The sequence below is a fragment of the Pseudochaenichthys georgianus genome, chromosome 9 (genome assembly GCF_902827115.2).
Source record: "Pseudochaenichthys georgianus chromosome 9, fPseGeo1.2, whole genome shotgun sequence".
In the NCBI taxonomy this organism is placed as follows: domain Eukaryota; kingdom Metazoa; phylum Chordata; class Actinopteri; order Perciformes; family Channichthyidae; genus Pseudochaenichthys; species Pseudochaenichthys georgianus.
Window position 1 is genome coordinate 25,078,867 of NC_047511.1, and position 26,107 is coordinate 25,104,973.

At 39.4% G+C, this 26,107-nt stretch overlaps 1 protein-coding gene and 1 long non-coding RNA gene across 2 annotated transcripts in view; one reads left to right on the forward strand and one right to left on the reverse strand.

Moving 5' to 3' along the window:
• Positions 1-6,843: 6,843 nt before the first annotated feature.
• Positions 6,844-7,468, forward strand: LOC139434414 (uncharacterized). The gene is made up of 3 exons (XR_011643762.1): positions 6,844-6,911; positions 7,132-7,162; positions 7,318-7,468. It is a non-coding gene; the product is annotated as an uncharacterized lncRNA (long non-coding RNA).
• A 12,670-nt stretch (positions 7,469-20,138) lies between these two features.
• ipo11 (importin 11) overlaps positions 20,139-26,107 on the reverse strand; it is a 153,535-nt gene continuing 147,566 nt past the window's right edge. Inside the window, exon 30 of the mRNA XM_034090923.1 lies at positions 20,139-22,091. Coding sequence (XP_033946814.1) covers positions 21,927-22,091 — 165 coding nt within the window. The 3' untranslated portion in view covers positions 20,139-21,926. The remainder of the gene's footprint in view (positions 22,092-26,107) is intronic.

Genomic DNA, 26,107 nt, shown 5'->3' on the forward strand with positions numbered 1-26,107 from the left:
ATGTCTATATGGACTGCGAGAGTCTAGATCCCTATAGTGATCATATAGGTTCCTGCATCACTGAGACTAATACCTTCAGTCTCATGAAAATGGAGCCTATTTAAACTCTAGATCCTGCAGCTAAATGAAAATAAGTTCTAGTGCTGTAACCAGCAAGTCGTTTTTTATCATTTCAGTCAAAACTTCAGCAAAGGGCCATCTTCACCATTCCAAAAATACATCACTCAACAGGAATGCATGCTATTTGTCAAAAATTACGACTTCACAAATAACTCCATTAACAGTAACCTTGCTTTTGTTTACAAATGTGTTATGAGCAGAAAAAGGAGCCGCAACTGCTGAGCTCTTCATTGTTTTGTATTTCATAGCTTCTGACAACTTTCATCAAAGTGCTTTAGCTTTTAATGTATTCACTTCGGAGATTGCCTCTCCTCTTATCACAGGCCTCCTTCTTCTCCCTCCGCCCGCATCTTCCCTGAATCATAGATGACTGTCAATGAACTCCCTGCTAACAACTCAAGTTGCCTTCTGCCCTCGCTTTGCAAAGCACTGTCAAATCATTTTTTCGTTTTTTTTCCACCTGTCAGTAGTAGGAAAGTAGTGGGAGGAAGAGGGGTAAAGGTGTGCTGATGATTTCTCTCACAGACAAAGTAATCAGAGAACGGATTTATGGCTGCTAATCTAGTAGGACAAAATCGAAATGGCGGCTTGTCTGTTTGCAATTAACTGCAGAACATCCTTCAAACACGTCACGCACTCTTTTTGAGCAGGTTAGTGGCCAGGGGAGCTGTATGCATAATTAGCATTCCTATCAAAAGGCTTCCAAACAAAAGGCAGTTACGCCGAGGGACAGGAAGCAAGCCAATAAAAAGGAGGGCGAATGAGTGAAGAGAGGTGGGAAGAACAGGAGAAAATATTACATCAGTATTCTATACATGGATACACATCCACACACATATTTAAAAGATGAATACATCGAGGCAAGGAGAAGCAGATCAAGTACTACTGTAACAATGACAGAGAACAGCTTGTCCTCTAAGATCTTTAACGGTTAATAATCATTTTAAATGTTCCCCTTCATAGCACACGTAATGGGGAAACCTTTGCAATCCTGCAAAAGGTGGACTGACGGCTTAGTTAATATGATGCTACAAGAATCTGTTTTACCAATTTCAGAGGTTTACATAATTTTTGTAATAACCTATTTGATGCATCATGACAGGCTACAGCCCCTTTGGTAGTGAACAAGGATTGTGGAGTTGTACTGCATGAGCTTTACATGGTAGATAGCAGCTGTCCTGGATGATGTATGAAAATGAAACCATCATCACCTGATTTATGGACAACAAATCTAAATCTAAATTGTTTTACTGATTATTGCTAAGCAATAACAGACAGTGGTTCCCAACTGGTTTGGCTTTTGGACCCTAACAAATATAGCAGCATCTACTTGAGCCCCCATCGCAGGTTATGCATCGAAAACTTTAATATAGTTATATTAAAATGTTGTTTTAGAGGCGATAGTATCCTGTATTTAAAAAAAAAAAAAACATACTTTTTCCTTTTTGTCCCTTTTTTTATTGTGACCCTTCAGGCTCGTCTCAGAACGCAACAGGGGGTTCCAGCCCAAAGGATTTATGATGCACAACACAAGATTAAAGTCAAAACCTTCAAAACTAAAAGTGTGACAGATCTCTGAAAGGAACAAGATTAAAGAAGAAGAGAGATGAAACCTGCAGGTTAGTCATTTAAACATAATCCACTGCCATGTGCAGAACACAACGATTAAGACTTAATACTACAGTAAATAAGAACTTGAAAAAAATAACTAATGGCAGAGAAAATAAATGCATGCATGAACGCATCCCTACTGTGTGACATGTATATCTAACAGGCAGCATAAAGAGCCATAATACCATAAGCAAACGCTGTCAGTGATGAAATCCTTTCCTCAACTTGTTAATCCTCTCTATTGCGAAATTGAAACCACTGGCAATCAGGTAATCCAACAAGGTGTCTGGACCTCCAGGGCACCCATAATTCTCTTGTTGAGAAATCCTCCCCATTGTGGGAGTCTGACAACTGACGAGTGGGAGCTGGAGGCAGCAAACAGGTTTTGGAGTACTGTTCACTTCAGCGAGGAGAAAGTACCATGCTGTTTGTGATATTAAAATGGGGGGACGATGTGTGGTGTATTCATCACAGTGAACGCATTTCTCTTTGCAATCTGCGGCGAATAGCACGAGTTACACTGCATGAGCTCTATCCTATTATTAATGTCATTGTGGACCCGTATTGAGATGTGGCTTTGTAGAGAAATACATGCATAATATGTATACATGCATCCTGAAATTCTCTTTCACTGGTAGAGAAAAATGATGACAGCTTTGCCATCCAATATTAATCAGCCACCAGCAGGGAGAGACAGAGATTGAGCGCGATAGAAGGGTCCAAGGCATAGTTGGAAAATAGGGAGGAGGATGTGGAGGGTGTGTGTTTGTGTGGGTGATTATTTTACCACTCCACACACACTCTGCTCTCTGATCACGCACTCCAGGTACTCAAGTGAACCTGTAACTACTATCGAACATCTGTCAAGAGGCAGAAAGCGTGATTATCACGAGTCACATGAGCATAAAAATAACACAGTCATCATCCCTGCCATGCCATAGTTAAACTCACAGCCTATTAGGGGTTGTTAAATAATCCAATGTCAATTTCATCTCCCGCATTAGAGTAAGTAATTCAGCTAATCAACCATCAACACGAACATGGATAATGAAGGAGAGATTAAAGCCAGGTTTTCACTTGCTGTGCCAGCAAAGGCTTTAGCAACAGCTGCAGCAGCTGAGTGAAACTACAAAGTAGATTATCCTTCTGCCAACACACTCTCACTCCATAATCGTCCAGGAGAGACGTTTGGTCAGGGTCCCGTGGCGTGCAGTTGTGACGCTCCTAGGCTCCTTCAGCTTCATAAAGGGACACAAATAGCTTTCAACTGATTGCAATGTATAGAGAGGCGAAGTCACGCCCATCTACTTCCGGCCCATGGGACCCCGGAAGCGAAAAAATTACATTGAATTCAATGGAGAGAGAAAACGTATCTTTTGATCCCGTTTGAATTGTGCCACGAACTACACATATGATGTTTGTCAATCTTAAACAATAAGTTCCATGTCAAAAAAGTCACATTTTGTCGTAAAACTGTTGAAATATAAGACTATGAAAAATACGCGACTACAAAGACTACAAATCCCAAATCCCATTCTGGGTCGCGTAAGTGATGTCACAGGCGATAATGCTCCAAGTGGTTGCGACTCGTAATTAAAGCGAAGAAGAAGAAGAAGATCTCATAACTGATTTATTCCCTCCAATAAATAAGAGATTGCTAAAAATAAATTCACTTTTACAAGATGCCTGTGTGCTTTGTACCAGGTTGTAATCACATAAGTGATCATACCACTTGCTCGTTCTATCGATTCCCGTCTGATGTAAGGACCAGGAGTCGCTGGATCAGACATATCAGGTAATATCATAGGTAATATACATGTTGTGCATGGAACATATATAGTCAAGTTAGCTACCTAGCTAGTAGCTGACTCTAGATCAACTGACAATGTATGTGTGTTGATTAAGAGGAAAAGGTGCCTGGTATTTTTATTGTTGTTACTATCTGGAAATGTACAGCCAAATCCAGGTCCACTGAGCAGTATTAGTCAAATAGCTACTCCTGCTGATTTTATATCTAGATCTGGGCTAGGTTTAATTCATTTAAATGTGCGTAGTCTGTTACCTAAATTAGATTTTGTCCGTATTTGGGCGAGTTCGACTGATGCTGATGTCATTGTCTTATTAGAAACGTGGCTAGATAAATCCATTTTGGCCTCTGACATTTACATAAATGGTTACAGTGTATATCGTACTGACCGGCCTAAAAAAGGTGGTGGCGTTGCCATTTATGTGAAAAATAAGTTTTGTGTAACTAATATGGTTTCCAAATCTGTTGGTAAACAGCTAGAATTTTTAGCCGTGAATATTGAGGTAACAAAGGGTCAACAGCTCATGGTGGTGGGCTGCTACAGGGCTCCTTCGGCTGTCAAGGACTCTTTATCGTCTTTGGCAAAACTGTTATCGCAACTTTCCTACAAGGAAATAGTGCTGCTTGGTGATTTTAATTGGGACTGGTTAACTTCTGTGTCAGAGGATTTTAAAAACCTGTGTACCTCTTTGAATTTTACCCAGATTATAGACAGTCCTACTCGCCCAAATATTAAGTCCCCAAACAAATCCTCCTTAATTGATCTAATTTTAACAAATGTTCCACATAAATACTCATCTGTGGGAGTATTTGCTAATGATGTGAGTGACCACTGTGTTGTAGCCACAATTAGGGATACTAAGGTCCAAAAGGTTAAACCACGTGTCATCACAAAGAGAGACAAAAAACACTTTGTGGAGCAGGGTTTTGTGCATGATCTGTTTGATTTTGATTGGGGTAGAATCAATTTGTGTGCTGATGTAGAAACTGCATGGTCTTATTTTTATCTTGGTTTTATGAAAATTATAGATAGACATGCACCTCTGCGTAAATTTAGAGTGAAGGGACGAAACAATCCCTGGTTTTCTGCTGAGCTGTCCAGTCTCCTTCATGAGAGAAATAATGCTTGGGCTAAGGCTAGGAAATCAGGCTCAGAGGTAGAATGGCTACGTTTTAGGCAGCTAAGAAATAGCTTCACATCCCAAATAAAAAGTGCTAAATCAAAGTACTATTTGTCGGTTACCACAGAAAACCTGAATAACCCTAGGAAATTTTGGAAAGCCATAAAATCGATTTCCACTGGTGATATCCCAAATGAGCTACCTCCGTGCCTTACCACAGCATCTGGCACTATATCAGACAGGGCTACTATGCTAAATTGTTTTAATGAGCATTTTGTGTCTTGTGGCTCTCTGTTTGGCTGTGTGGCTCCTGTGAACGCTCCAATCCTTGACTCTGAACAAAGTGGTCTGGAAAACCCTTTCAGTTTTACTCCTTTAACTGTTGGTATTGTTCATGAAGCATTATCCAAGTTAGATCCTAGGAAACCGGCTGGCCCAGACAACGTAGAACCTTTCTTTTTAAAGATAGCTGCAGATTTTATTGCTCCACCTCTTACTTCTCTTTTTAACCTCTCCCTCAGCACGAACACAATTCCAAAAGTATGGAAGTCAGCTTATGTCCTGCCTTTACTGAAAGGAGGGGAGGCAACTATTTTAAATAACTATAGGCCTATCTCTAAATTGTCAGTTCTGGCTAAGGTTCTTGAACGCTTAGTGAGTGAACAAGTAAAGGAGTTTTTATGTATAAATGACATCCTGTCTAAACATCAGTCAGGATTCAGAAAGAAACACAGCACCATCACTGCCACGATGAAAGTGGTAAATGACATTACTACTATTTTAGATAATAAGCAGAGTTGTGCAGCTCTGTTTATTGACCTTTCCAAAGCGTTTGACACCGTTGATCATCGCATTTTAAAGCAGAGGCTACTCGGTATTGGCATATCCAGCCTTGCAGTGGGGTGGTTTGTGAACTACCTCTCTGAAAGGTCCCAATGTGTTCATTTTGATGGACTGTCTTCTGAATGGTTAAACATTTCTAATGGTGTACCACAAGGTTCTGTTTTAGAACCACTTTTATTCTCCATATATATTAACAGCGTAGGTGATAATGTGGATGAAGCTACTTTACATTTTTATGCGGATGATACTGTGATGTACTGTGCAGGTCCCTCCATTCAGGAGGCTGGTGTTAAATTACAGGCTGTTTTTAACACTATTCAGACTCAGCTCTCTGAGCTTAAGCTTCTTTTAAATGTGGATAAAACCAAGGTAATGCTCTTTTCAAAAGCTAAAAAGACACCAGAGTCTGTTTTAGATATTCTAACTACGCAAGGAACAAAACTTGAAGTTGTTGCCTGTTACAAATACCTGGGTATCTGGCTTGATGATTGTCTCTCTTTTAAACTCCATGTCAATAACCTGCTTAAAAAACTGAGGGTTAGGCTGGGTTTCTTTTTCAGAAACAAGTCCTGTTTCTCGCTTGAGGCCAGGAAAAGGCTAGTCACTGTGACCAAGAGCAAGGACTGTCTTCGGTAAGACAGCTTTTATGTGCGCAGCTCCACTTGCTTGGAACAATCTTCAGCAAGAATTGAAACTGAGCAATCTCATTCCTCTGCATGTTTTTAAAGCTAGGGTAAATGAAATGCTTGCTGATACAATGGGCACTTGTAAATGTCTATAACTATGTATCCTGTAAATATAATGTATAATGTCCTTTATTGTTTTATGTTTCATGGTGAATCTATATGCTGCAGGTCTCCCTTGAAAAAGAGATCTATGATCTCAATGGGACCAATCTGAATAAATAAAGGTTTGAAATGAAATGAAATGAAGTAGCGACGAGTAGCGAGCACGTTAGTTAGCATTACATTACTTAGCCTTGTCACTTTTAGTAGCCTTACCATGAGGTTATTATTTTATTACATGAAGTAATCCAACATTTTAAACAGTAAGAGTAGTCATGATGGTAAGTATTTCGTGAAACATTTGAAGAGTAGCCTACTGCGCCATCCACCGGGTGCTAAGGAAGCAGTCAGGGAGAGTCGAAGGCAGGCAGGGAGCTTTGCATGACATTTTTCTGGACGTGTTTCATTGTGATGACAGTAAGGGTGAGTCAATCTGTTTGTTAGAAAGACAGTAGTTGAGTGATTACTGAGAGAAAATTATTAGAAGAGATAATTATTCAAAGTGTTGTTACTTTAAAGTGTTGTTACTGACCGTTTTCTCTTTTATTTCCTTTCCCTCACCTGTAACTGCTGAGACGTTGAGGAACATGCACACTGACCTGCTCTGGCAACCTGATTTCCACTGTACGTAATAGTATTTGGTTATGGTATATTATTTATATACATCAAAGGCACAATGCACCCCCCAGAGACACACATGTATTGAGTGTGATATTTTGCATAGGTCATGTGAAATCATCTTTACACACTAGAAAACTGTAGGAGCGGCAACTTGTTTTGAAATTGAATTTTGAATATCCGATAATAAAGTTGATCTGTTTTCTTTATTCTTCTCTCTTCCCAGCTCCATCCATCACCGTGCTCTGTTCCTGCAGGTCCTGCTTGCTAATCAATGCTTTATTTTTTTACACAATTACAAATGAAGTCAATGTATTGTATGACATGAAGTTGTGCTTCATTCGGAGTCAATAATAAATTCATTCTGCCTTCAACTGCACAATGACTGTGGACTGCACCGACATCCATGTAGCTGCCCCCCAGTAAGATGAACCAAGCAAAGAGGGTCACCATCATGCCCAAGGACATCCAGCTGGCCCGCTGCATCCGCGGAGAGAGGGCTTAGACTGACCTGAGACCAGCACACCCAAACACAACGGCTCTTTTAAGAGCCACCTACAGTTTCAAAGAGTTGCAATCCTACGTTATTATAATGATTAAACTGGTTCATGTATCACTTAGTTTACTGAACCGTGATGAATGAAAGAAATGAGTGAGGTAGTGGTTTACTGAAGTTACAAAGACATTAATATATGAGTAACAGGTCAGTGTAAACACAAGCTTCTGTCAATGATGGATCATTCAAACTATATACAAATAATATGTAATAAAGTTCTAAAATAAGTATTCGGTATATTCCTTGATAGCTTTTGGAGAAGGTTGTTTTTAAGTTTACTAAAATCTATCGTTTCAACTGTTTCACTTTATAAAAAGGAACAGGTGAGTAGAGCATTATTGAGTTTCTTATTCTGTCAGTAAATTATCCAAATGAAATGTTTATCATTATTTTAGTCAACCCTAAACAAATTGATTGTACCTTTTTAATAATGACCTTACATGGTCGGCAAAGTTAAATTAACTTCAGAAAATCGAATCTGTTCTGAGAAAAACTAATAAATGTTTAAAGATAGGAACTTGCCATCCCACTGAAAAACAGTCCGTAGAGATTTAAAGGCGTAGTTGTAGTTCAGTCCAACGTTTCATTTGGATTCATTTCTCCAACAGTCAACTATTTTCATAAAGAATATATATATTTTTCAAAGTTAACTTTATTGTCAATCTTACTCAGTTTGTGTTTATAGACAGAGAGATCAAAAAGACTTTTAAATCAAATAAAAGTATACAATTTACAGATATGTATACAAATATATATATATATATATCCTATATACACCATCATGTATAATGATGGTGGACACTTCACCTCCAGCAGGGCAGATGGCTGCACAAGTCCATCGGGGGATGCTCCCAAAACACCCGACTCACTCACAAAGAGACCAGACTCGAACACTGTCATCCGATAGGCCTGCACAAAAGCCTTCACCCCTTCGGCCTCGTTTACAACCCCCCAGTTGACAGCCATGACTCCGTCCAAGTTGTACCCCCCGAGCACCCTCTTCATGGAGTGGATGAAAGTCCCGACCGCAGCACAGCACCAAACTTGCTGGCTGTCAACCTGCCCCGTCTGTGTAACTGCGACTGAGGATTTGTCCGCTGTCCTCCGGTGGCTGTCTGGATGGCAGCTTGCTGGTCTCTGCTCAGTCGCATTGAGGCAAGAATTGCCTCAAGCCCCCGACCCCCATGCCCCTTCACCAGCTCCGGCACGGTGACAATGGCCTGATGTTGAGGCCGCGGCTCTGGCTCAGGTGACAAAAGCCATGCCATGCCACACTGTGCGCCCCTCAGTGCAGACCTGAACCAGTCTACATCCTCAGTGGCGATGTCTCTGGCCAGTGGGTTGTATGTCTCCTCTCACTGTTGGTAAAGTTGAGACACCGGCTGGACTACTTTGGAAGTGCCAGGCTTCCTCCACTGGCACTCAACATCTGTGGAGCTGATCTGCCACATGGCACATATTGCCAATGCTGCAGCGTGGCTGCATTTGTACATCCCCCGTGCACAATCACAGACAGCGCTCTGCATTGCGCCATCGTCTCCCATGCAGATCTGTAAAAATAAAGTAAGTACCATGTTTGTTAGCATGCTATAATAGATTGAATGAGCAATAATACAAGGATGGTCCGGATCTGGGGGTGGGAGGGTTTATTTTTCCATAGTTTTGTCCTCTTGTCTGATTGATGTTATTGTTTGTTTTTTTCTGTATTTTTTGTAATTTGTGTTGTACTGGTTGTGATTGTACATTGTATTTTTCTAAATGTGTATGAATACATTTTTGAAAAACATTTGATCAACAATAAAAAAGGATTTGGTCAGGATCTAGACTCAGTGTGTAGTTTATTAATTAATCAACTCTCTCTACATTAGGAAAACACATACCAGTGTACCAGAGGGAGTCACACACAGCTGTGCCTAGATAACCAAACAAATTGACAAGATAACCAAAACCCTTGAATCTACACACAGCAAATAAACTCAACGAGATGTAAAAGGAGATCACACATACAGTATAGTCGATATAAAACTGGCCGCTTCAACCTGAAGAGCAACTAAAACAAAACACGGGAGTGTACCTTGTTCTTGTGAACACTAATGTTATCCACAGCATACACAGGGACCACAAAGTTCTTAAGGAGAAAACTAGTTACTGAAACAAAACACGTTAGTGTACCTTGTTAGCTAATGTTAGCTAGCTGACATTAACGTTACACATTGCACTCATATTACTCACCAACATCTTGTAAAGCCGGTCCCGCTGCTCTAACAGAACCGACTAACTCCTCTTTCGTGTATGTACAGCTCTCAACGTGTCCAGACTTGTAGTGATGTTCACCTCGTTTTATACTTTTATTCTCATTCTGAAAGAAACAGGTGAAATTTGCTAACGTGACGGCCGTCTTTGTGATGGTGACGCGTATTGTGCGAGACCAGAGACCTGTAGTTCACTCAGCGGTTTCACACAAAAAAATGTGTAACTTCACAGTTTTACGACACATTTTAATTGTTTTGACTTGCAAAATATTCTTTTAAATTGACAAACATCATATGTGTCATTCGTGGCACAATTCAAACGGGATCAAAAGATAACCTTTCTCTCTCCATTGACTTCAATGTATAATTGTACGCTTCCGGGCTCCCATGGAGGCTCCCGGAAAGGGAGGGACTTCGCCTCTCTATTCCCATCTGCGGCAGGATTTGACGCTCATGGAAGCACGGCATTGTGTCGGCTGCCCTTAAAGGCAATGTGAGCGTCCATTCCCATTGGATAACGGAGAATTGTACACCCGGAAGTAAGTATTCCCCTTACTGTCGATTGATTTTACAGTGATATCTGCACTACTCATCGACTAAAAAACACCAAATTATCCTTGTTAATTACACAACATTGATTGGTTTAAATTGTGTGCAATGCTTTTGTATTTTTCCCCTTCGATTCGGAGAAACAAATATTTTTTCGGAGTAAAGGATGGCAGAAGACAGAACCCTACACTACCCAGAATCCCCAGCTATCGTTTAGGACTACACCATGTGCTCTGTTTGACAAACCCCGTGGTTAGTTCTCAATCTCTGTGATTGGTTGACCTCCAACTGCATTCCATATGAAAAAAAACGTTTCGTATAAGATAAAATCATACTTTATTCAGCAGTGCTTGCTTTACTCTTTGAAAGTCATCACATGAATGCATTGTAATAAATGGTTCGCCTGCATTAAATATATTACACATCTGTCGTAGTTCTTTATTTTTATTTATCTACAGAGATCGGGCTCAGAATAGACCGGAAACTATTCTTTTACCGTTCAGTTTGAATTTCACAATAAAGTTAGTAGTAATATTTTGTTTTGATATTATTGTTTTTTATTAACTACTAGACCGCTGGGTCATGTTAAGACCATCTTTTCTGTGTTGCTGTGGTTTTTTTCCATCGCTTTTGTGTTACAAATATCAAAACAATAACTAAATATATCCGTCGTAAACAAAACCAGAAACAGCAGTATATTTTATTTTGTTAACACTGTAAACTTGACAGCTTTTTAACCCAAACCACCTACTGGTTAAGGCACGTTATTACACGTTTAGAGTAATGCAATGCAGGTAGATTGTGTTGCTTTTTAATGACCGTTTAAAATGCCTTTTTCTTAATGTCTTTTATTATTATTAACTACTTGTTGCTAGGGACGCTGCTATCGATATTATTTATGTTATGTTGTGTAACTGTTTAATGGTGTTAACTTTTTTGCTACCCCCTTCCCCGTCAATGTATAGTGTTGGTCCACAGCGCAAACGTATTAACGTACAAAATCCGCATCTAAAATTGTGGCATAGATAGCCTACGTTATTTTCCCCTGTGGAATTCTCCATTTACTCAACAATAACACATAATTATCCTTGTGTTTATTTATTTGTTTGATTAATAAACACAAGTTGGAGTCCGTCAGGACCGAGGGTCTGCGCTCATTTGCTTTAGAGAATATTACACCGGGAAGTAAGTATTCTCTCCACTTTGCTTGACAAACCCCGTGATAGTCCTCAAGCTCTGTGATTGGAGAGTGTGCTCCGAGGGTTACGCCGAGCGTCGAACAGCACTCAGACTGTCCAAAACTGGATTTGAACGGGTCCACCGCGTCCCCCCATCCCCCACCCCGTCCCCAGAACTACACATGCTGGCTATTGTGTTTCGCAACATGTTCTCTATCTATGGCACGTCTCTAGAGTTGTAGTTTTAAAAGACGTTTTCGTATTTCCCATAATAAGAAGTTGGCAGTATTAAACTGTGTACATCCCTGGAGGTTTAGGGGATAGGAAACACTCAAATTTAAAACATATAATTAATAAATGGGTGAAAATTGCTTGTGCCCATAATGGGCAGCATTAATATATACTCACATGCCAGCTAAGGTCAGAAGAGCTTTATTTAACAGCTGGTCTTATGTTTGTGACCCCTCCTGTTGTTAATTGATAATATTACATTACATTAATTGATAAGCCTGAAACATGCACTTGTCAAGGTTCAGAGGCAAATTTTGCAAATATGGCAATAGCCATCGATCAGCTTAAGATAAGATACTTTATTTATCCCAAGTTGGAAACATTTGCGTTACATCAGCATGTGTAACAGTTGTAAATATACTGTGGTGTTTATTTACATCATTTAGTATAATCACACAAATTCTGTGTTTTATATTTAACAATTCTGTGTTCTTTATTTATTTATTGTTCAATACCTGACAAGGCCGGAGATGAAATATCTACATACATCTTATAAGAGTATAATACATATGTATAATATCAGTTAAAATAAGTGCTTCAACATAGTTAACATTGCTGGAGGTATGCACAAATATTGATAGATGTCTTGTAATGCACTATTGAGGAACCTGCGACCCAAGTTTTTCATTCAATGCATAACTACAGCGTTTGTGAATATAATATGTCAATAAACCTTAGAAAATCTTGAAATCTTGAAAGGGATGTGCAAAATAGTCATTATATACAGTATTTAATTATCTATTAGTAGAGAATAACGAGTAATGAATATACTTTATAGGGATCCTATTAATATCTAATAATAAAAATAATACATTTCAATAACGTGCTTTAACCACTAGGTGTCCCTTTATATCAGCTGTGCACCTTTATGGTGTAAATACAGCCTATCTACCAAATGGATCAAATATAAAAGTCAGCCGAATTAGTGTCGATACTGCAAGGAGACGTATTGTGTGAAAATAAATGTAAGATGTTGTTTAATTGCTGATATATTTATGATCCACATCACGTTTTCAGTGTTGGCGGCAGTTCCTCATGTTTGTCTAGAAGTCTTCTTATCAGGGCTCTATAAATAGAGAACTACGGCAGATATGTAATATGTAATGCAGCAGAACCGTGTATTACAATGCCGTTATGTGACGACTTTCAAAGAGAAAAGCAAGCACACTCGGAATAAAGTATTATTTAATTTTTTTTAAATGTTTTCGGTCTGTTTCCGGTATTTGTTAATGACGATGTGCTGTGAGATGTGAGACTGGAATTGCAAAAGAAAAGAGAAAAGAATCCGCCCCTTCCTTCAGACTTCCTTACAGAGCACCTCCTCCCACACACGCGCACATGACGTCAGCAGACTGGTGAAAGTGGCCGCCTGTTGCTGGAGAGTCATTGAAGTACTGCTGCAATGCACGCCCAATGACGGCATACCCAATGAGGGCACGAGATACATTTGTGCGTGCCCGGCTAAACGGATTGGTTGTACTTTTAACAGTACATTTTTTTTTAAACATTTTTTTATGGATTTTTTGTCAAAGCACTTAAGATATTCATTGCTATCGGGATGTTAAGAGCATTCCATGGAATATAACAAAAAGTGTATCTCGAGCCGGTTTCTGAAACTTATCTACCCCACCTTTAACATGTATGTATGTATGTTTAATATAACATTGTTCTGTGTGTCAAAATGAAAGACAGCCCACACATCTATCAATCATCAAACTGTGGGGTCTTATTTCATTACGTGTTGATTTCTATCAACACGTAATGTTGTATCGATGTTACTTGTTACTACGTAACAAAAGTTTTCAAAACCGTTTCTAGTCTTCGGTATTTCCAGACAAGTGGCTACTGTTAGATAATATTCTCCTGTTGTCTGTGTATAGGGGAGCATTTTAGTGTTTCACATGTGTCTGCCTGCAACTTAGAGCAGGGCACAGGTCAAAGGTCCTGCCTTCCTGTTGGGGGAAGTGTGGCCAAATAGGCAGATGAGTCTAAACAGACTTTCTTTGTCTCTGAAGATCCTTTATTTAATTATGATTAGAAAGGGCGCAAACAGAGGCTCCTCCTGGATCCGCTGGGTAGAATTGCCTGTGTTTTCTGTGTATTCCTCAGTGTTGACTCGGGATTTCTCAATGCACGTTGTGGAAATGCCTTGGACTCACCCACGGCCGTGACTCTCAATTAAACTCAGTGTTTTGATATAAAGCGGACTCCAGCCTCCATTTCTTCCATCAACATTGCTGAAAAGAAGTTTCTCTCACAGCTACTGAAATCAATCTTACTAACTACTGTCTGTGCAATTTACTCGTTGGCGGACTTTATTTTGCTTACTTTAACATCATTCTTCATGGTGGGGCTAAGCCATTTCTTGGTATGGCTGTAGCCTACCCCAGCCATACCCTGGCGCTGCCACTGGTGGGATGTATGGGGCGGGCCATTCTGCGCATGCGTTAAATATTTTAACGCAATTAATTAAAAAAAAAAATTACCGCCATTAACACGATCATTTTTGACAGCGTTACTTATAACGTTCAATTTTTGTGGAGGTTTTATCTGAAAGTTATTGACTAGTGATTTTCTTCTATGGCAATAATTTCATTTTATCATGGTGAGACAGATGATCTAGGAACTGTGTGTGTCTCTTACACCTTTAGTGCTCAGGGGAAATGTCCCTGTTGGAGTGAACATGGACAAGGAATATTGACAGTGGGATATATTTATGCTGCCAGTGTGTGTCCAAACACAGGCAACATGTTGAGCCCAGATCTTGTTTCAATGTTTCTGTTACTGTGTAGGATCTATCACTGCATATATCATCATTCTGATGTATGTTTTGGTCAGTCTCAATCTCTGCAATGATGTAGTTTATTAACTTGAGCTCAAGAGCTTTCAGTATATGTATTCCAGGTGTGTTGCTGCACTTGACTCCAGTGTGGTGCTCTGTTGTAAAAGGCTGGAGCTAAACAGAAAGTGAAGAGGGGGTCATTAATCCTGAGGCAACAACTTCCTTTCATTTACATGCAAGATTGAACTTCTCTTCCAATTTTACGTGTTTGTACTCACTTAATTCAAGAACCCCTTTTTTAATTCATGTTGTTACTAATAGCCACTCTGTCTTGTATTTGCATGCATATATTCCCATGCACACATATGCATTGCATATCAATAGACTTTACACAGTCACAGAGTCTTTCTGTGTCCTTCCCATTCATTGTTGCCAGGAACAACGCTGCTCTACCTTCTGTGTGCTTTCCCCTCTTTATTCACCTTGAGTGTCATTAAACAGCGAATAACCGATAAGAGGACATTTTAGTTTTATAATACCACAGATAAGGGGATGTTGCACTCTTTTTAGATACAGCAGTCCTTATCTACTTTCCTTTATGGCTCCCGGCCGCTTATCAATGATTCCTTTCCAGACATTTCAGGGGATTAGGCCAGATTTACTTTAGGATTATTTATCTTCCGGAATTCCATCCGTTTGCACTATCACTGTTTGTAAATAGAGTTTTGTAAACTGTACCCTGTACATTATGTTGTATGTCATCCTTATTGTTGTTCTGTTGTTTTTATGTTACATGTGTAACTAATGTCCTGCAGGTCACCCTTGAAAAAGAGATCTTTTGATCTCAAGGGGCTTTCACCTGGTTAAATAAAGGCTACAAACAAACAAATAAACAAACAAACAATCATGCCAGGGACAATATGGGACAACGTCAACTGAATGACAAATCTGTGGACAAAGGGACTTCTAGAAATTGTATTTTAAAAGAAAAAAAACACAAATTCATTCAATTTCCAATGTAGATCAGTGCTGATTGCACCATTTCCTCCAGAGATAACTGTCAATTTCTCAATTTTTGACATCACTGAATGTGCCCCTGCAGTGGTAACAGCAGCTCTTACTCTGGAGCACTTTTACGCTTTAAATTGTTGGTTTGAGAAATATCTGCTTAAAGTATATGCCTTGCTCTCTCCCCTCACCTAAGAGCTGCATTTTTGAGATGTTCAATCAACATCAAATTATGTTATAGAAACATTTCTTTGGAGACATTTACATATTTGTTTACAGATAGAATGTGTGGTTGATGGTCAATTTGATAAGTCAGATATAATATAATACATTCACATTTTTGGATCATAGATATATCTGTAAATGCATATAATGTACACAAGTTTACAATTTGAACATAAGGCTACCTTGGATTTGAGGTTTCTTAAAATAATCATATTTGATGCCAAGTCCCGGGGAGGCATCACACTACTCAGCCTCCCCGGGAAAGTTTACTCTAAGGTACTCGAAAGGAGGGTCAGGTCCATTGTCGAACCTCAGATTGAGGAGGAACAATGCGGATTCCGTCCTGGTCGTGGAACGACGGATCAGCTTTTTACTCTCGCAAGGATCCTGGAGGGGGCCTGGGAGTACGCTTATCCGGTCTACATGTGTTTTGTGGACTTGGAGAAGGCGCATGACCGAGTTCCCAGGGAGTTATTGTGGGAGGTGCTGCGGGAGTATGGGGTGAGGGGGTCTCTACTCAGGGCCATCCAATCTCTGTACTCCCAAAGCGAGAGCTGTGTCCGGGTCCTCGGCAGTAAGTCGGACCCATTTCCGGTGAGGGTTGGCCTCCGCCAGGGCTGCGCTTTGTCACCAATCCTGTTTGTAATATACATGGGTCGGATTTCGAGGCATAGTCATGGGGGAGGGGGTCTGCAGTTCGGTGGACTAAGGATTGCATCACTGCTTTTTGCAGATGATGTGGTTCTGATGGCTTCATCGGTCTGCGACCTTCAGCACTCACTGGATCGGTTCGCAAAGCTTTTTCTCCAAGCTGAAAATCCTGGGGGGTTTTGGTTTCTTGGATTTGACATTTTTGGAATCCAATTGATAGGATGAAGACTTCTCAAGACTAATGGAGACTGACGACTTTGTCAATATTTAATTCAGTGGAGTGAAAACGGAGTAACAAGTCTCATTACAGAGCATCAGAGTTTGACATTTGGACAAAAGAAGGGGAATATTGTGTTCCACACAGAGACCTCATCTGGTGCTCAAATACAACACAGAAAATTTGCTACTCAATTTGAAAGCAAAAAAAGACTTGGCATACTGTGCTTCAGAACAAAGGGACAGGAGATTGGCTTCTGGTCAGGATCCTATGACCAGTTTAAAGGCATCGCCAGTCAGATGGAAAAAAGCAATCTCATAACATAGCTTGAACGTAGGTCACCTCTGCCCTAAAAGATTATCAATAAAGTGTCAATTCTAATATTTGTGCTTTCCCAGGAAAACCTTTACATATGTTCCAAAAACACACTATGCTTGTCAATAACCCAATTAACGCACAGGGTTGTGAAGTAGATTGTGATTTAATGCAAAATCACCTCTAGGCCCCTTTAATGTTTTCCTTTTCTATCGATTCAGAATCTAAACTTCCACTACTTTTGGTCGTTCAACAAAATAAACCAAATCTTTCACTGCAACAGTGAATATTGTTTTCTCAACACAAACAGCTCAACAATATTTGCATATTAAAAAAGTCTAGGATTAGCTTTTCCTTATTTACATAAAAAATATGTTATGACAAAATAACAAAATAGGACTGGAAAGCTGACAGAGGATGTCAACTAAATCTGAAATGTTGCTTTAGATATTTGACAGTTTTTGATTCTCAATGCCAAAGACATACTATTAAAGCTGACGCAGAAAGAAAAACTCATTTGCAGCCTGCGGCATGAACAAAAGAGGTGCTGCGTCATATGCCTGAGATATTCCTGACACTGTGGTGATAATAAGGAGAATAATGTGGCAGTAATCTGATTGGTCCACACTATATGATCTGGAGACAGTAACAGACTACAATATTACAGGAGAGAACACTAGTGCCCACCTGTCTGATTAGTTTTGGCTGCTCTGCACGCAGCCGGCAGTTTAATGAGTTCTGTAATACTTTTAGAGGAAAAGTAGATTCAGAGAGCAACTCTATTTTCTGTATCTCTGTTCTTCTACAGAGTATGACATTTTACTTTGCTGCAGTCTTTCATCAGACTGAAGAGTGTTTCTCTTCATCAAATATGTATTTTCATTTGGTTATGCTGACATACTGCTGGTGTAAAGATAAAATTGTGTGACAGAATCATTTTACTTGTAATGTTGGTGGCATATGAAAGAATAACATATTTCTGATGGGCTTTTTATCTGTGTCCAACACTTTCCAAAGTGCCCTCAAGGACACCCCCAAGTGCATAACATTCAAGCTGAAATTCATGATAATTAAGCAGCTTGTTTACTGAATAGCAGTCTAAACCCCAATTATACTGACATAAGAGCCAATTATATATATAGGAAATGGGAAATGAATTTGCTTGACAAATTACTGTACATGTAATAGATTACAATTGATCAAAATAGTTTTTCTATCCATTGACTTATTATCACTTAATCAAAAATAAAAGTCTGTGGCATTGGCCATTCTGAACAGAGTGAGTATGGGATAAGGAAATTAAATATATTTGTAGTTGTCTAATAATTCTCATTTTCCCGACTAAACATATTATTCAGTGTACAACTTGTGCAACCTTTTAAGTAATGGAAGTTGTACATTGCTGCAATATAAGAATATAGAATTAGAGATTAGAGGCAATATGTTACACACACTGCTGCACTGCACACAGGGACATTGGAGGTTAAATCCTCATCTGACCGAACACCTACTTGAAAGGCTCGCTGTATACGGCCACATAATGATCACACATGCTTGGATCCTCAGGTTGTAATTACAAGCTGCTACAGGCAGGCAAGAACTGCCACTTCTAATCAGGATCAATACCCAGACAAACAGGACACTCACCCACACGCTGTCACTGATGCTCTCCTGCTACAAAAGCCCTCACACAACCAAGATGACAAGTAACTGTCAGAGGAAATTAAATATGCAAAGTATACATCAACATGAGTGGAATTTTCTTTATAAAAGTGTAGCAGTATAGGATGATGCAATAATAATGAATCTGAATCATCACTTAGAGTCACCAAAGGTTCATGGAGATTTCTGTGTCTTCAGAGACCCTATCCTCTGTCCTTCTCATTTTGCATTTAAAGCAAGAGCTTTTATAGGGCTATGATCTGTAAGACATACAGTAACAGCATGGACTGATATAGCGTTAAAGGCTATGAATATTTGAGTGACCTTGAGAGATGTCTGTTTTGCATATACTGTACGTGCCAGAAGTTATAGGAATCAATGTGCGCTCACCTGCTGATGATACTCATTGAACAGAGGTTGAAAGCACAAACACTGCCAAAGAAGTCAGAGGAAAGGAAAACAGTCGTTGATCACCGCAGGACAAATAGAAATCCTCAAACACTGTCAAGGGCACATTATTGATTAAAGTTCAGGCTGTACAAATATCACCAATAGTTCGGTTCAACTTCAAATCAACTTTAATGACGAAGCAGAAGTTGTATAAAAGTATTGTATTTACAACTGAAGTCTGTAAAGCTACTTTATATTGAATATTCATCAAGTGTAGCGTTTTAATTTGGCATAACATTAAATAACTGATTACTTTACAACTGCTGCAGCGACTTATAAAAACATATTTAAAAAATAAGATCATTCTGGAAAATGCATTGAAAAACGGGTTTAAATGTAGGTGCATAGGAAGATTAACAATTAGCAGGAGTTTTCAGGAAAGGAGAATGCTGCAGTGTAATCTTAGGAACTAAGGAACTAATCCAATGAAGAAAATACGTTATAGATAACAGCTAATCCTGCTGCGCTCCTCTGTCATGCATTTCACAGGATAATTAACACAAAGCCTGCAGATAGACTACCTGTGGCCTCGATCTGTCTCTAAAGGACTACTCTGGTAGAACGTAGGAGTGAGGATGTGAGAGTGAAAGATAAAAGATCCCTTTGATTAACACTGTGGTGTTGAAAAGGAAGGACATGCTTCATCGTTTTTTGCACTTTATAAGCCACTCAAGTGACCAGCTACATTTACTCTCAAGCACTTGAGACAAACGGGTCAATGCTGGCACTGCTGCCTTTGTTTTCTTGTCCTTCACAGTCTGTAGCCAAACTTGGGAAGTTTTCAGTCTGGAGAAAAGTGTCCTATTTGCTTTGTAGAGCCACTAGGGTGCATACTGGATGTAACCATTAAAAAAGGTCAACCCCGATTATAACTAAAACATTTGCTGACTATTGCAGGATTCCCAGAGAGTAATACAATGTATGGAAAAAGCAATATTGCTCTTTTTCTACGGTCAAAATAAATTGACATCTTAAGTTTAAGTAAATTAAATGGATGGCACTCAACTACGATTGTCAACAAAGACAGTGGCACAATGTTACAATGGCGCTGTGGCACATGCATGCTCACATCAGTAATTGAATTACACAGACTAATATTTTGGCTAATTACTGCATTTTATTGAGTGCTTTGGAAAAAGCAACAATCATTTTATCCCATCAAAGCATAATCAAATATATAACCCAAAAACATCTCTCAACTGTACTTTGTGTTACATTCTAAACTTCAGAATTTGGGTCATAAACAGAATATGACTACAGATATCATCTACTGTTTAACCAGTTAAGAAATGACCATGGATGGTAAGAAAGGTCTTCCAAGAGTAAAGGATACATAAAGCTCAAAGCATAAGGCCATAATACTGACTGCTACTCAACTATCACAGTGTCAACGGAGCTAGTGTCAGCATTATCTCCTTCCCAGGCAGGTATCACTAAACCAATAAGAGCAGATAAACCAATACTGACTCATAAAATCCAAAGTAATGGATTATAAAGGCAGGGCAGCCAAAGTAAATCATGTTTTTTGCTTTAAACGAGTTTCAAGTTGAAGTAAACTATATATACATTTAGATCCCATTTTAGATTTTGCATGAAACATGTCCACATACCACTTTGGTTCCAATAGCCTGTCATTTATAATTTTTAATATGGGTTTTCCAAACTTCCAAATAATACATTGTATGAGAAAACCCAAATGAAAAAGGTTATATTTCTTCAAATTAAATAAATCAAAGATTAATCCAGCACTTAAAAGTCCTCAGTGGCTAACAATAAGACTTCTTTACTCTCAGAAATATCAAATTATTTAAAATTAAATAGTAAAGATAGAACCAAATGGCATGTTAAACTTGCAGACAGACAGTTTATTTTTTTTAAACAAATTGAGACATGAAATATGGCAACAGTTCAAGATGAGGTTCTTTATGCAACTAAAGCCTAATTTGAACAATTCTGCTGCACTGCTCCGGCACATTCTACCACTGTGTTAAAGTACAATGATGTGAGAAGATGTACATTTGAGATAAAGATGAAAACAGGTGAAACAGTTTTTGGTTATTAAAGTGCTCTGACACACCATTAATTAGCAGCAGTATGTATATACATAAAATGTGGTTAAGCACTCTTACAAATCAACCATTAAAAAAAATCACCCATTTTGCAGTCAAAACTAAATTCCCTCAAAACCAACTCAAAAAGAAAGAAAAACACTCGACTTCTCTCAGTAGTTGCAGTGACCTCTGCTAATGAAACTTTTTTTTTTTTTTAAATGGATGAGAACTTAACACAAAGTAAAATCAAAATAAAATGTAAAATATCGCCATGCAGCATATCATCCATACTTCACATACATACAAAACTAAATTTTTTCTATTTTTAAGAATAAATTCTGTAAACACTGCTGTCTTTTAGGTACAGTTCATCCACATTTCTGTTACCATCTTTAGGTTTCTTCATAGAAAACAGTCTGAAGCTCCAGCTGTGGCAACTGCAGCTCATTCTTTACTTTATACTCCTTCAACCCAACTTTATACCACTCGTCCAGAAAGAGAATAAACTAGAATAATTTAGTGGAAGCTCTTGTGTGGTGATGTGTGTGGTTGTCAAGGGACTTTTTCAAGTACCTGAATAGACCTCATTTGAAGAAAAAAAAACAGCGTAAAAGCAACCAAAATAAGAAGAGAGGGATGAGGGTGTTGGCTGAGGACAATCCACAAGGCGAGGTCTGAATATAGATAAGGCAAAGCATGGGTAGAACGGGGAAGGGTTGGATTACCAGTCCACATTTTGGGCAGATTAAAAACCTTTTCGGTACTTTTCAAAAATGCGGGGCGAGGGTAACAGTAGACAAAGGTGTTTGCGAAAGGTAGTGAAGGATTGAAGATTCAGAAGCCTTTGAGGAACTCCTGGAGCTGCCTGACCAGCTCCGTGTCCACGGTCTCCATCAGCACCCCGAAGCCCTGGTCCCCCATCATGCACTGCTGCGCCTTCAGCTTCTCATAGACAAACTGCTGCAGGGACACGCTGTGCACCGGGTCCTCCAGGGCCAGCTGTGGCAGGACAAAGACAATGGAAAAATTACATTTAGGATGCTGCCTGAGGAGGTGGAACTGAAAAGTCAACATTATATAGGTCATACAATTGAAACTACTCAAAGAGACAACTTTTCTGGGATATTGTGCGATGAATTCCAACTGAAAAAGGGTCACAACTTTTGCAGAGAGTATAAATAAACACATTTCAAGCCCCACATTTCTTAAGAAAACATTCTGAAAATTGCAAGCAAACATGATAATAACAAAATACAGGGAGGTTGAATATTTTTGGGGATTTTCTTTTCCCTCTCATTAATCACTGCAGATATGCTGTAGCTTACTCCAGTTGGAACATTCGTAAAGGGATTTAGGTCTGGTTCTGGCTGGGTCAGCATGGGCTTTCACAGGATGCTCTGTAGGTGTTCCAGGTTTGATTCTGGAGGTAGCTCAGGTTTCTTTCCCTACCATGCATCAGTCTGGATTTGATGTCCAGCTTTGATCAAACGTAACACTCTGTATCACAGTTGAGGAGTTATTCTTGTCTCAGGGAACAGAATAGTTTGCATGCTGTCTTTCATATCTTCTTTTTTGCAAACTCTAGCCTGCAGTTAGGTGGAGATTCTTTGGTCAATTTAAACCTTAAGCCAAGCTATGCACTTCACTGGCTGTAGTAAGATCTCACATTTAATACTGGGGGTGAACTGACGAGGGGTTTAGATACTGGTGGTGAACTTGTTGGTGACAAAGAACATCTGCAGACAAGCTGTAACTATTTCAGAGAAACCCTCTTTGTATCCTGGGTTGGTTTAAAATCACTTACTTTAGTCTGTCTGCTTACTTGTGTTCAATATATTTACGAAGTCTTCAGTCTATAGAATCTGGATTACCCACTGCATATTCATTATGAGTTTGTAATTCAACTAGGGCCTAACCACAGTGAATGACAAAAAACAAACAGGTAAAGCAGAGTCCATAAAGAGGTGTTCTATGTGAGCAACAATCAATAAAAAAATTCTGGGGGGGACTAAGTTCATTTTTAAAAGAAACAGAGGTTATAATCAAGAGGGCCTGACAAAAAAGTAAATCCACAAATTGTTATTCTTCCATCCATTTCTGCTCAAGTAGGCATTACAATGTACATTCAAAAGCAAGTGAAAAGGACATTCACACCCTCACACTGCTTTAAAATGACGTTTAAAAAAAAAACTCTGGCATTGCTATCATTTCCAGCTTTGACATAGCACAAACTTTGCACTAGAGAAAATCACTCAATATATACAGCCGCTGCCATTCATTTTACGCAGAAGACAGCACTGGAAAAATAATCCTTGACAACAGAGTAAAAAGGCAGGGAAAAGTTGGATGACTGACTAGAGCCGACATATTTCTCTGGGCGTGCAAACTCGTCATTTTTTCTCTTCTAAGGAGTGAAACAAGGGCAGAGGAAAACAAAAGACTACAGGAAAGTTTGAAGCCTGTAAATTAGAGAGCTTCATGCGTACAATTGTATAATAGAAATATATTTCTATAAACAGTATGGCCTAACTTTTTGTTACAAATTTCTTTAAAAAAGGTAAAAATGCTAATGTTCCCCTTACATATCACTAGGTGCTATACAAGTTATATCTGTGTGGTGTTTCAATTTGTACACCTGTGTGTGAAGCTTAATCCTTATTATCACACTCGCTTAAATTCCCCTGGAGAGTAATTATTGTTATTATGTAATTACATTGCTTGACTCTTGTTGTCAAACCTTTTGAAAGCGGGTGTACTGAAAAACAAAAACACATAGTCCCCTGTTACTTAATCTTCTTTATGATCCGTCATACACTAAATTAACCAGGCTAGTGCACTCTTAAATCAGTCTCACAATTGCTCCACAAACCAAAAAAGAAAAGACCAAAAGTGGTCCTTTAAGAAGCAGAATATTGTACTGGCAACTCTTGGAATGAAGCCAATCACTGCAGAGGGAACACTTATCATGCTAATGAGTTATTTGTCATTACAGTGCAATAACACTAGTGATGAGTGGCTTTTGGAGAGTGGCTTAATGGAAAAGCTGTCATCTAACCTGCTCATTTACCTCCAGCAAGAACCTGCTGTGTGTGTGTGTGTGTGTGTGTGTGTGTGTGTGTGTGTGTGTGTGTGTGTGTGTGTGTGTGTGTGTGTGTGTATGTGTGTGTGTGTGTGTGTGTGTGTGTAATCATGGCACAGCTCTGATGTGTGTGCGCCAAATCCAAGATCTTTATAAAATAACGCTCTAGGTACCGTAACATAATGTCTCAGTCACAGAAAAAAAAGAAACACAACCTATAAAAGTGTGTTTGCTCATGAGCACTTTGAAGTTGTGTACATTGAAAATGGAAAACATAAGATAAAGATACAATAGATGAAGAGAACATTAAATAGAGAAAGACAGCAGGATGTAAACAGGATGTTGTGAATAGACATAAGCTTAAAGGAAGAATGTTTTACATAGCTGACATCACAGCATTGAGATGAAGAGCAAACGCTGAGGACACTTGCTGTGCTGAGGCTCCGCACACAAAACGGATACAGTTAGAGTGGAAGCTACAGATGAGAACAATAAGCACGATCCAGAGTCATCGCTAGGGAGAAACAAAGGCAGAGATGAGAAGACAACAAAGAACATAAGAGTCGTATGGCAAGAAGAAGTGAGGATGTGATTGCTACACCAGGGAAGGGTGAAAAGGAAAGTGAAGAAAGTGCAACAACAAGAAGTAATGTTGGGAAGTGGCATGACGACGTTGTGGCAGAGAAAACCATAAAGAAATTGATAGAAGAAAACCAGGTGACATGGGACGTTATGAGAACAGGCAGCTGTACTGCATTGTTAAGAATGGAGAGGAGTAGGAGAGAGGTGTGGGCAACATGAGAGGAGGAGGAGATGGATGAAGAGACGCGAGGCCTGTGAAAAGCCCCCGTCCCTAATCCCTGGACTGCAGCTCTTCTCCAAAGCAAACAAAGTAAGAGCCATTAGTGTAAAAACATCACTGTTATTTAAAATCACCCTCTCTCCGTACACACACCAACAAGTGTGCCAACACTACAGATATGTTTACTTCACTGAGCTGTCTATTTGACAGGTCCATTCACAGTCTGTTGAATTAGGAAATCTGAGATTGACAAGCAGCCACAAATTAGCTGAAATACAAAGACTTACGTCATCATTAAGGATGTTTTGAATTTCTATTTTACCTTCTGATCTCTCAAACGTCTTTTATTTCCATTCCTTTCACTGTTTCTCACTACAGTAGGCGGCTCTAGTCAGAGGGACAGCACGTTTGTGGCAGAGGACATTAAAGGAGAATAAATCAGGCAGGCAAATGCTAACTGGAGTTAATGGTCAAACAACCTGCACTTTTCCAGCCATTACCTCATATCCTGCAGAGCCACGTCAGACGGTAAACAGGCAAGTACAGTACAGCACAGAGTGTGTGTGTGTGTGTGTGTGTGTGTGTGTGTGTGTGTGTGTGTGTGTGTGTGTGTGTGTGTGTGTGTGTGTGTGTGTGTGTGTGTGAACAGATTGATGTAATGAGCTCTGGGGCTGGATGATGTACTGGAGTATAAACTAATAACTGTTTTTAGTGTGGGGTTCAGAGGATTACAACGGAGAGATATTAATTTCATCAGATAACTCATGACAAATCATCTAGAGGCCTTGCCAAGCAGTCGCCTTTGGCAACACTACTAGACTTACAAGTTTTGAAAAATGACGCAAATCATCATATTGTTCAAGGGAAGTGAATGTTTTAACAGTGCCACAGTTATATGGGACATCTATTAACCTGGGTGCGATGACAGAGTACAGTTGTAGGACTCATCATTTACCGTCTCAAACAGTCACTATCTTTCACTGTTTTTGCAGAAATGTTTTGAGATGTATTACTGGACTGGGGATGTCGTAAGCAGGAGTAAGTGGGAGACATATGCGGCTTTCACACCAGCGCTTTTCCCTTTCTAGCTCCGAGCGGGAGCTTTTCTGGTTCAGCTCCGTTTTCCCTTTTCTG